This window comes from Ambystoma mexicanum, chromosome 1p (assembly GCF_040938575.1).
Source record: "Ambystoma mexicanum isolate Mex_15411 chromosome 1p, UKY_AmexF1_1, whole genome shotgun sequence".
Lineage (NCBI taxonomy): Eukaryota > Metazoa > Chordata > Amphibia > Caudata > Ambystomatidae > Ambystoma > Ambystoma mexicanum.
Window position 1 is genome coordinate 1,281,363,418 of NC_090921.1, and position 12,365 is coordinate 1,281,375,782.

The following is a 12,365-nucleotide window of genomic DNA, read 5'->3' on the forward strand; positions in this document are numbered from 1 at the left end:
GGCATCACACTGTCTCGGTTGCAGCAAACAGGGTGAGACTGCGTCTAGAGGAACAAGAGGTCGCCCAGCTGTCAGTAGCCTACTGTCAAAATAGTACTCAATTAGAATACGATCAGCTACTGTTTCAATTCAAGGCCAATAATGTGGGGCTGAAAAACTTAAAGTTGGTTCGAAAACACTGGTTTGACCCCGAAATACATATTCACAAACGACAGATGCGACAGGCACGTACATTAGATATGAATTCCAGAAAGACACAAATCAGAGCAGCCAAACAGTCATATAAGAATTGGCTGAAGGCCCATGTACATCTGACGCTTTAAAATGATGCTGAGATAATGCTATCCATTCTAAAGAACAAAAACACAAGAGAGTTTTGGCAGATTATAAACAATATGCAGGCGCCGCAAAAATCGCTGCAAACGTGCCAAGTGACAGAAGCAGCATGGATCTCTCATTTTGAGGCCTTATATAGGGGCAATGAAAGTGTGGGTGATAAGTCCAAGTTAACATTTTCACCTCGAACCCCAACATACTGTAAAGAGGATATTGTGGCCATAATAACGAAGGCCAGTAACTCAAGAGCTCCTGGCCCGGACGGCCTAACGAATTACACCATAAAACAACATCCCGAGATTTGGGCTGAGACATGCGTAGCACTATTCAAAAGAATAAACAACTTAGGCAATTCTCCCAAATCATGGAAAACGGGGATCATTGTACCAATTTTTAAAAAAGGGGATAGGTCAAACCCAAAAAACTATTGTCCAGTGGCACTGCTAGATGTTCTGGGCAAAGTGTATGCCACTACCCTTCAACAAAAGTTGGTTCAATGGGCCGGAAATACGGGACATGTTGACGCCAGACAGGCCGGCTTTGTCAAACAAGTAGGTTGTTCCCTAAATTTACTACTACTTAACTTGGCAAAAATGGAGGCTATAAAGAATAACACTGTAGTATATTTGGCGTTGATTGATTTCTCGAGTGCCTTCGACACTGTCGATCGTGACCTTTTGTGGGCAAAACTGCGGTTGTGGGGTTGCCCGGAAAACCTTGTATCTGCAATCCAGGAGCTCCATACACAAACATCTATTAAGATTTGCTTGGATCAAACTGGTACGTTGTCAGCGGCAGTAGTAACGGGCAAGGGCATAAAACAAGGCTGCCCGCTTGCTGCAGCCATCCTTAGCCTTTTTATATCGGATATTGGCATCTCGATAGATGCAGTAAATTCATTCCCTCCGAAATTAAACAATACACACATAAGTTGGCTTTTATATGCCGATGATCTCGTTGTGATGGGTGTTACATCCATCTGTTTACAAAGAAAACTAAACGCCATTCAAAAATACGTAAGTGAGAATCGGTTGTTGATTAATCCAAGCAAAAGTGAAATCTTAATATTTAAGAACTTGAAAGGAGGGTCCTCGAAAACAGCAAAAAAGCTTATATGGACCCTAGGTGGAGCGTCACTTAAGATATCACAAAGTGTGAAATACCTGGGAATGATACTAAGTTCCTGCATCAATGACGGTCCCTGGATAGCTGACACTAAAATAAAATGCGTTCAACTATCGAGCCAAGCATTAATCATGAAAATGAAATTCAGAAAGTTCTCTCTTGAGCCATTAAGGTTGTTTTACCAACAGAAGGTCACGCCAGCTCTGATCTACGGGGCAGAAAACGCTCTGGGCTGTACCTATGAAGTATGGTCCTCCTTAGAGAATCAATTCTGGACGAAAGTACTGGGCCTCCCAAGAGGAAAGATGTCATCTTGTATCAGATATGAGCTATCCCTTATCTCATTACAGGCTAGAATCACTTGGAACCTGCTATCATTGTTTCGAAAGACCCGTGCTCGAGAAAAAATCCTCCAGTTTGAAATTCTCCATAGTGCAACGGACAAAGGTCAGAATCTAATGGCAATGTGGGCGCAAAGATGTGAAAGCTTATAAGTTGAATATGATATCAAGATCAACTTGCTACACGAAAATCGAACGCTGCAAAAATAAAAATTTGGCGCATAGATTGGGAAAGAACTTGCGCCCAAGAGCCGCAGCGAAATTGATGATAGACGTACCAGCTGAAGCCGAGCCTTTAACACGGCACAACGATACATCAGTCTTTTCCCGGACCCCAATGCACGTAGACGCTTCATGCTATTTCGCATGAACTTATTCAAAACACCAAGGAGCGAATACAAACGTGGGAAGGCAACAAAAATATGAATCTTATATGTAGATTCTGCACAAGGGAACCAGAAACATTGAAGCATCTGGTTCTCTTTTGCAATAACTTTTGCAATTAAAGAACCTTGCATTTGGGCCTATGGAGTGCGAGCCATCCTTCCTTGTGCGCGGATGATTAGTGGGGACACATGTTTAACGGAACCAATTCGAAACTGTTAATTCCTCTGACGCACTTCTTAAGAACAATTGAAGTTCGGTTAAACCAGGTTGCTGCTGTGCAGGAAATAAGCGTCTAATAAAATGAGCGTTGGGAGAAAAAGGACACTGGAGGGATCAGGAGGACTGGAGGGAGATGTGGAATGATGGACAACGATGCACGTTACATGTTGTTTGTTGATGAGTTTGTAAACGATTTTGAAGGTTTGTATAAACTGAATAAAATAAACAAGCCCCATGACAGTTACTTTGAGTGACATACTCACACTGTCCCCACCTGAACACCTTGCCCACCAACATTTACTAAGCAACTTGGACCTTTCCTGGAGGTCACCTAACACCAACAGACCCTGCAGTATAACTTCCAGAAATAATAGGCTCAATTCAAGACTATCCAAACTATTTGAACCGCCTGTTAGTTCTCTGACCAAAACAGACTATCAAAGAAAAAGTCTACATAGTAGACAAACAACAGCTACTGCAAAGCCTGTTCTGATTACCCTCCCCTCTCACCCAATTTACAGCCCTATTTGCAAAAAACTTCAACATATTCAGCCCCATATCGCATCCCAGAATGTTGGAGCCACTAACTATACCTCCCCTCATATCCAGACAGACAGCTCTACCCTTGACCTCAAGGGGGCTTTAATAAATGCCAGATCCATAGTAGCGCATGCTACAGAGATATCTGACCTTATCTTGGCAGAAAATTACGATTTTCTTGCCATCACTGAAACCTGGCTACATGCTGCAGCAGGCCCTGCCCTTATGCTAGCAGTGCCTAGTGACTACACCATTCTTAGAGCAGACAGAGGTGAGTCGCGAGGAGGTGGTATAGCTCTCATTGCTAAATCCAATCTATCTATGAGACTAGTCCCTTCACTAGAGATCAAATCTTGTGAATCACTCATGGCCAAATTACCTACAGCTAACTCCCAAACACTTACCATTCATCTCATTTATAGTACCCATCGGTTCATTTGAGGAGGATATTTCTACCATTATCTATAATAAACTAAAAAACACATTGCAAGTACTTCTGTTAGGGGATTTTAATCTGGGATTTAATGATTCCAATGATCCTCAAGCAACTGTCATTGCTAATATCCTCTCAGAATTTGGCCTCACCCAAAGAGTGAATTCACCTACACACGACAAAGGAAGAACACTTGATTGGGTGCCGGACTATAACTGTAGTGCCTTGATTACTGCCATAACCCCTCAGGTATGAACTGACCACCACCTTTCATCATTCATACTAGCAACCACCAAACATTGTCTATCAGCTCCTCCCACTTTAACAAGGAACAAAAAGGACATCATGGTAGATAAACTCTTACCCTTAATCCTCAGGGTTCTTGTGTATCTCCTACTATGTACAACATATTTACCAAGCCCCTTTTTGATGATGTGGACTATCTTGGTATCACCTAAACTAAGTATGCAGATGATACCCAGATTACCTTACCACTTACTGGGGATTACGAAAAGGATTTGGCCTTGGTAAATAGTGTCTACCTCATCATCCAGGCGTGGATGGCTGCCCATGGTCTATGCCTGAATGATGACAAAACTGAGCTCATCATCCTGGGCACCACGTCTAACCTTAACAAGCTCGGCCCTAATTACACATCCTTTAACATCGACGGTAATCTGATCAAAGTTGCCAAAGAGGTAAAAACCCTAGGCTTTTACCTCAATTCCACCCTCACCTTTGCCAAACAAGTTAATTCCATGGCCTCTACCACTGCATATACAGGTAAATTAATCGGAGCAGGCAAACCATTCCTTTCCAAGAACAGCTGTATGATTCTGGCCAGAGCATTAATCCTGTCTAAACTGGACTACTGCAACTCCCTCTATATTGGTGCCAATAAATACATTGTTAGGAGAATACAGACGCTCCAGAATAATGCCCTTCGAGCTGCCCTGGGTATAGCAAGGAACGAGCATATATCTGAAGGAGACAGAATAACTGGCTGTCTACTAGTGACAAAATTAGGCTGAAAACCGCTTCACTTACCTGCAAATGCCTGAACAATGCTGCGCCCCGCTACCTCACCGATAGATTCACTAGAAAATCCTCCAGCAGGCCCAGTTGAATAGCCAACACTTATTGTCTGACTGTCCCAAGCTTTAAACTATCCAAAGAAGGGGGGGGGAGGGGAGTAATTTTCCAGTCAAAGCCTCTCAGCTTTGGAACTCTCTTCCCCCTCCCGAGAGTTGACCAAACTTACCTGAATTTCAGACAGAACCTCATCAACTGGCTCAAAGAGAACTACCTTTAATGTATGTATCTATACCTGTACTGTATATAGCTTCCAGATTATCTTAAATTATGTTCATGTTGCATGTACCCTACATCTTGGATATACCTATCCACCTGTATCTGTATTTCCTTGCACCTGTATATATGCTCCTGTATCTCTGTATTTGATTGTGTAACCGAAGCCGAAAGTCTTCTTGTATCTCCTGCGCCCCGATACCCTCGGGTTTGGCGCGCATAACAAACAAACAAACCTGGGACATATTTACGTATGAGAAAATGTCTGCTGTGGTGAACGACTATTTGGAATAGTTTCATATTGAAATATCCTTTATGTTGAAATGGGGTAGTGATAAATCTAAACTCTGACCGCCATGGAGTAAGCACACCAGCCAACGACTATGCCAAAGCTGGAAAGGGATTTAATGAGCCAATCAACGGTCCTGTTCAGCCATTGAGTGTAGCTCACTCGCCTCCTGTAACTGGACTAATGTTCGTTCTGCTAGAAAGGTCACTGGGTTGAACTCAACAGAGGGGGGAGGGATGGGGCGATTTTGTTCAAGGAAGTTTGACAAGTTCTGATACCTTAATTTGTGAATTTGTATTTCCTAAAAAATGTCAATAAACATCTAAGTTTTAAAAAAAGGAGAAAGCAAACCTAGAATATCAGCAAAAGAGGGTTAGTCTGTTCCCTGATTTAGCACCCGAGACAGGACACTGCTGAATTCTCCCAAAAATTATTTTTAAAAAGACCTTCTTTCCCCGGGGACCAAAAGGCAGGCATCTAACATCTCGCCAAACCTAGGGTTCACATGAAAGGAGAAGGAATTTATCTTTTGTAACGTTGAAAAGGATGAAGATCTTTTTAACACAATACCAGAACTATCAGCTGTGGAAGATAAAGGATGAGAAAGGAATCACTCAGGACCAGCAGTTCCGTAATGTTAGAGTGTTGAACACTATTTTGAGGTTTGGTTCCACCTTGGTTTTTTTCTCTTTTTCTTTTTTACCTCCTTACCTAGACTTTGTCCAGGGTCGGTAAGAGATGAAAGTGGTTAACATGGATCGAGGGAGTCAGCTGCCTACTGTGGGAGTTTTTAAATGCTCTCTCTCATTTGTTGTGGCTGTTTGTAGAAGGGAGAGATTGGCAGTTCGGTTCTATGAAGCTTCAAAGTTATCCCGCCCCCCACACCAGAAATGAGGACATCCAGGGGGGATCTCTGTTAAATAATTGTTTCCAAAACGTTAATGCATATGTGGTGTGGTAGCCCTTCCTATTGTGGACACAGCTCATGTTATATTGTAGAATATTTCCATAAAATATAAATGTTAAAAAAAGAAACGCTGCTGTATTGTATTTCGAAATGGCTTTATTTGATGTTTATTTACTAAGATGATTTGGTATGTTCTTTTTCCCTTTCTCCTTTTGTGTAAGGTTTATTAGTTAACTTTTCCACAATAAAATAAAAATAATGTAGTGGAAGTGTAAAAAACATTGACAAAGAGAAAGAACACCAATTCTGCGAAAGTCTGGGAAACATAGCGGAAAAATCAACAATACAATGTGAGATACAGAGAATCCTAAAGGATAATTCTACGAATAGTGAAAGTCACAAAGCGTTCCAAAAGACAACATGCGAAAAAAATGTGCCTTTAAATGCCATTCTAAAGAACTGAATAAATTCCCAAAAGAATCCACAGAAATTAGAACGATTAGACATGCCCTTCTGACAACAACATTCTGTTCTTATAACTTCAAAATAAGCCTTGTAAACATGATATATACTGCCTGTTGTGAACTTTTGCTGGATCTCCACACTATCCTCAGTTATAAAATAACCTTGTTAGGCAAACAAAGGTTGGGATAAAATGGGAGTAGAGCTGCAGCAGTTTGACCACTGGCTTGTAAACGTAGGTTGCTAAAGATCCTATTGACTCCCTGGCAGTCTTTAAACTGATACCAATAAAGAGCGCCATACTCCAGTGGAGTCTAAAGAGTAAGGCCTACCCACAGAACAAACTACAAGGATTCTAGCACACAGGTCCACTAAGACACCTTGAAGGGTTAAGGTTAACTGAAGGAAACACCTGATGAGCCAAGCAAAAGCAAGTAAAACCTGTAAAAGTTAAAAGCAGCATGGAATATGCTTAGCGAGGCAACAGGTGCCATTTAGTTTAACAGCCACAAAGCTGCCATGCAATAAGTCTCGGCCAGATTCCCAACTTTCCATGAGAGTGCCTACTCAATGCCTAGAATGAATGGTACTGAAATGCTACACAGTGTACCAAGAGCCAATCTTGGTGTTATTTCTGGAAAGTTAAGCTGTGTTCCAACTCACCGGTTGAATCGCTAGGGTTCTCCAGATCTCCAGTCTTTGACAGTTTAGTCTCATTAACATCGTCTTCATCAGATTCATCCAGCGTGACTTCAGGCTCCACTGTGTTACCAGAGAGCCAGCCATCAGGCTTGGGATGCTCCTCCACAGAAGAGAAGTGAGCTCTGCCATAGATCGAGGGATAACTCTTTGAATAGGAGTCTTTGTCTGTTGCTGCTGCCTCTTTGCTCACCTGTCTGATGGAGACAGGGTTGGTGAGTACAGTGGTCTTGTGTACTACTGCGATGTCTTCTATGTATCGCTGGGCAGCATCAGAAAGGGCACCGCTGCCATGGGATGTATAGGCAAATGTAGATTGAAGTTTTGGCTTGTAGGCTGTAATTAAAACAACGTCATTTCCAGTTTGTCGGCGATAGTGCTCGGCAGCAAGAACAAGAGAGTCCCAGCTCTCTTTGTGGTTGTCAGCCATGTTATTCATCTTCACCGGATAGTAACCTGAAATTGAAAGCACAAAATTACTTCAGAAGACCTTTTATTCACCCAGTATCACCCATGCACATTTCAGGTGTTCGGTGGGGTAACAGGATTGGTACACTGTATATAATGTACAGACTTCCAGGGTTCAGCACGCCCCAATGCAAATTAAACATTTAGTGATGGTCTAAAAGACTACCAAATAATAGAACTTTCAGAAGGGCATATTCTGGCAACAATATGTGCAAGCATTGCTTCAAATAAAAAAGCCCTTTAGTACACTAGCTATTGACATTATAAACCATGCGGCCAGACATACCACAGTATTGGAAGGACTGCTGCCAGAGTTTCTTTTTTTGGAAGTGAAAATTGTTACCCTAATTCATAACCAGACATAGGATAGCTTAATTCTAAAATGTGACACTAATGAGCATCGCCACTTCAGTTCCCCACATACGTATAGCAGCACATCATCATGCACATTTCTGAGCCCTGCTTGTATGGTAACAATTGAATTGTACATGCTGCAAGAGTTCTAGAAGGTATGGGTAGCGATACAGAGCAGTAAAGTGCAAAGTCACAGACTCTGGCACAGTCAACTGAAGGAGAATGGAAGTGACAACTGAAATGTCACAATAGGTAATGCAGGGGTCAAAAATGCAAGTTTCAAGCCACTAGCTAGACATAGTATCACTCTCCCTCTATTATCTACATGAATACATGCCCTGCACCCGCTCCCTGTCGGGCGACGGACAACTTTCAAAGCGATGTGCATCACCCACCATGCTCTGCACAACACAGGCCCAGTATATGTACAACAAATGCGCACCCCCTACAAACCCAACATAAAACCTGAGATCAGGAACAGCTCTCCCAGTCGTCAAAATTCAGATTAGATGAGCAGGAGCTAAAAGCATCTTCAGGGTATATGGCATGAACCAGTGCCACTGAAGCTACCACTGGGGAACCAAGAGCTAGGACATAGCATTTTGCAAATCTAACTTCAAAATAAGATGCAAACTTAATGTTTTGCTTATTTTGTATGAACCCTTATGCTTTAAATGTTATATAGATGTGCCCTAATGCTTATGTATAGCACAGAGTTAAACTCACATAGGGGTGTTTATTTGGCATCAGTTGGCCTGGGGAGCCAAAAGTAGCTTCTGGTAGATGTTAGTGCATAGCTAACCACACTCTTCTAGGCTACAAGCAGGAGGTAAATAGCTCCCAGCCCCCTCAATTTCAAATTCTGTCTCTCCTCGTCATCTCTTCTGCCAAATCGACCGGCATAGGGGGATCCTCCTTCTCCGGCCAAGCACCCACAATATGGAACTCTATTCCTTTAAGCACCCACCATTCTTCAAGCCTAAGTCGCTGGTTCACTGTCACCGCCTAACCTCAAGGGAACCCATCGCACTCAGCCCTCATGGCAAGGCTGCTAGCTGTTTTGTAGTGAACCCTCCCGTGTGTGTTGCCTTTTTAAGATGGGCCATGGCCCAAACTAAAAAAAGGGAGCCCTGCAGGCACGTGAGGCAGTACAGCTGCAGACTCCATGAGAGAAGCGAACTGAGTCTGTCTCTTATGAAAGCCTGCAGGCCCACCCTGTCTAATCAGAGCTTCCAGGCCAGTGTGCCATGGGGCCACCCTGCCAGGGGGTCAGCTCGGTCCGCATGAGCTGGGGGTTTTTAGCCTGCCACCCCTAAAGGCATATGGCCTCACCAGTGCTGGTGTCCCCCGTTTCATGTATAGGCTGCCCCCCCCAAAAAACCCAAGCAGCACACTGTTATTGCTCAAGTCTCGCACCCTGAAATCCCAACAATGCCAGCCACTCATGCCCAGGTAACCCAGCTCTCCTGTCTTATTGCTATCGGCCCACATCTCAACTCGCCCCCTTTTGAAGGGGGGTCTCCAGTCTCGGACACAGAGTTATCCTCCCAACAGACCACGACTCTTCCCAAGACTTATATTAACGCACCCACACTTCCCCATCCTTATTACCAGGGGAGTGTCCTTAACCTTTACAGTGCAAGTCACAGGTAAATGACAAAAAAGCAGGTTGTCCGTAGAAACCAAAGACCCCTCTGCATCTGGAAAAGTGAAGCCGCCCCAGTAAACCACGGGGATGTTAACTCCTAGAACATGATTTAAATAAGAGTTAACTTCCCCGTGGCTTATTGTAGTGCTTCTTCACCTCACTGCTGTGGCACCGACAGTAACCCAATCCCCTTCCCCTCCCCCTCCCCCCTAATGAAATTTAGCAGCACGGGTCGCTGCGCCGCAGCAGGGATTGAAATGAAGAAAGCTGGTGGCCTGGGGAAGTTCATTCATGTTAATGAGGCAGGGCCCCAGCGGTGAAGTGATTCTGCTTGTTACGGTTTTTGGTCGCTCATTACCCCTATTAAGCGCTTAATCAGTGAACTGAAAAGCACAACAATAAGCGGTTAATAGGAGTAATAAGCGGACAAATACCGCAACAAGCGAGCAGCAAAAATTATAAGCGACGTTGGGCAAAAAGAAGCCCAAAGTCGCTTATAATAAGCGGACCTGGCAACACTTCCACGGTATAGGCAGGACTGTGGGGTTATTGCAGGCGTGACTGCACACAGGTCAAATCCAACTGGATTTGCTTTGTGTTCAGCCTCTGTTTTGTTAATCTCACAGAGCACCTTTACTACATTTAAGGCCCTTTTCAGCAACAATTGGCTCCGGATCAGACCGTTCTGTCGCCCGCTTATCCCGTTTTACCACCAACACGAACCCCCATTTCAAACCATGCAATCCCACTCCACCTGATTAGTCTCTGCAACCCATTCCCTCTTGGCAAGGTAGTGGGCTAGTGTCTATTTCTCATTAGAGAAACGGACCTAACATCGGATTCTCGTCACATGACTTACACGTTACGTCCCATCCATGTAAATACACCCCTTGCAGTATCGCTCGGCAATTAAGTATGTCACGTGACGTTACGCTTCTGGAAGTCTAAATCCTACCTCGTGATCCCAAACGAACGGAACGAGAAAGTAGGAGCTTGACTGAAAGTCTTCAAATGAGCTGAAACAAGCAACGTGACAATTCATCTGAGATCGAGAGAAATTTAGACAGTGCCCTGAAAATTCTCCGGGTAGATTTGTGGCGAACCAGGCTTTAGTCTAGGGTTGGGGTTGTAGTCCTGGCTTGTAGCATACATGCCAACATTCCTACGCACATGGGAGGGAGATTTTGTCAGAGAAATCTGGAGACAACCATTTTCCATGTTAAATGTTAAAGGTATTTATATAGTGCACCAACAGAGTTGGTCCCCAGTCGCTCAGGTGGATCTGTAAAACAAAGAGGTGGGCTGGGTTAGTGGGTGAAGAGGGCGTAGGCAAGTGAGAAGGTGGTGTACTGTTGGCAGCTTTAGATCAGTTTTCACTGTGCTGTGAGCTTCGGTGTGAGTATAGGATTGAAGCGAGTTCTTGTGTGCTGTTTTTGCGATCTATGTGTTGATTGTTGTTGCGGCGTGGTGAAGGTCGCCCGGTTTGCTGTGAGAGAGGTGGTTGTGTGTGAATTAAGTATGTAGAAGTTTAAGGTTTTGGTTAGTTGGTTATGTTTCTCCTAGTCCGTGCGGTTTTGTTTATGTATCCGGTTGCTAATGTTTACAGTCCTTTCTGGATGCGACACAGGCTAACGTTTACAATTATATCCAAGTGTGGCATATGCTAGTATTGACAGGCCCATCTAGATGCAACACAGGCTAATGACTATAGACATTAGAGGCTATTGTTCACAATTCTTAACTAAGTGTGACACTCGCTGACATTCACATTTCTGAGTGGGAGGCCTTCACCTGACAATGATAGACAGAGATGGAGGCTACACCTAGATTTGAGAATCCTGTAGAGTGGATGCAACACAGGCTAATGTTCACAGTTCCGTCCAAGTGTGACACTTACCACCATTCACATTTTTATCCAGGTATGACGCAAGTCAATATTCACAATCTTGTCTAAGTGTGGTACATGCTGGTATTCACCGTTCTGAGGTAGGGTAATGTAGAGTGGTAGGGATTTCTGGAGTAGAGTGATTGCTCTACTCCCCACCCATGCCAGACTTACTTTGGTGGTTGTTGCTGGATGAAGACTGGCCAATGGCTTCCTCAGATGACACCAGCAGACACGATATGGAGCCACCCTTTGCCTTGGGGCCCTTAGCCGCATGGGCTGCCCAGACCAGGTCAGGATAAGGAGGGGTGGACCAATAGAGTCCAGGGGGAGGGTGTGGGCAGCGGTCCACTACGAAACGGGAACTGGGATGCAGGTTTTCAAGCCCGCAGCAGCGTGCATGGGGAGGCCCAGTGCCATGCTGGTGAAAGGGGGGTGGGACAGGGAACCACACAGCACAAGGCTCACCTGAGGAATGCATTAGGGAAATCATTTTTTTAGTGGGAGAACGTGAAAAATAGCTATATTTTTCAATGGAAAATCAGGAGTCTCCCTCCTAAATATTGAGGGTTTGCATGTAAGTTGCAGTGTTAGGCAGAGTCAGTGGATGATATATTGACATACAATACATGTCGGGCTGGCCTTAGTGCATGGCACTCCGAGTGACTGCCCGGGGCGCCATGCCTCTCAGGGCGCCATTAGCCCCCCGCCATGCCAGCTCGGGGGAACCTTTCAAGGGCTCCCCGAGCTGGCGTAGTGGGAGAAGGCGCAGAAGGCACCTGTGGGCGCATTTTATAAAAACAGGTATTCAGATGATTACCTCCCCACTCTGACGAGGGAGCAAAGTACTTTTCATCGGAATAGGGAGCGGGGAGGAGGGGGGCACTTTTTTTTTAAACAGCCCGGGATGCTGCTGCCGCTAAGGCCCCATTGAACTGCATTGGGGTTAGGGATATTTTAGGCG

General features: G+C 44.4%; 1 protein-coding gene across 1 annotated transcript in view; it reads right to left on the bottom strand.

Moving 5' to 3' along the window:
• LOC138452906 (proline-rich AKT1 substrate 1-like) overlaps positions 1-10,347 on the bottom strand; it is a 170,599-nt gene extending 160,252 nt beyond the window's left edge. The window contains exons 1-2 of the mRNA XM_069605254.1: positions 10,271-10,347; positions 7,011-7,502 (exon numbers count right to left, since the gene is read on the bottom strand). Of these exons, the coding sequence (XP_069461355.1) occupies positions 7,011-7,485 (475 nt within the window). The 5' untranslated portion in view covers positions 7,486-7,502; positions 10,271-10,347. The remainder of the gene's footprint in view (positions 1-7,010; positions 7,503-10,270) is intronic.
• Positions 10,348-12,365: the final 2,018 nt, after the last annotated feature.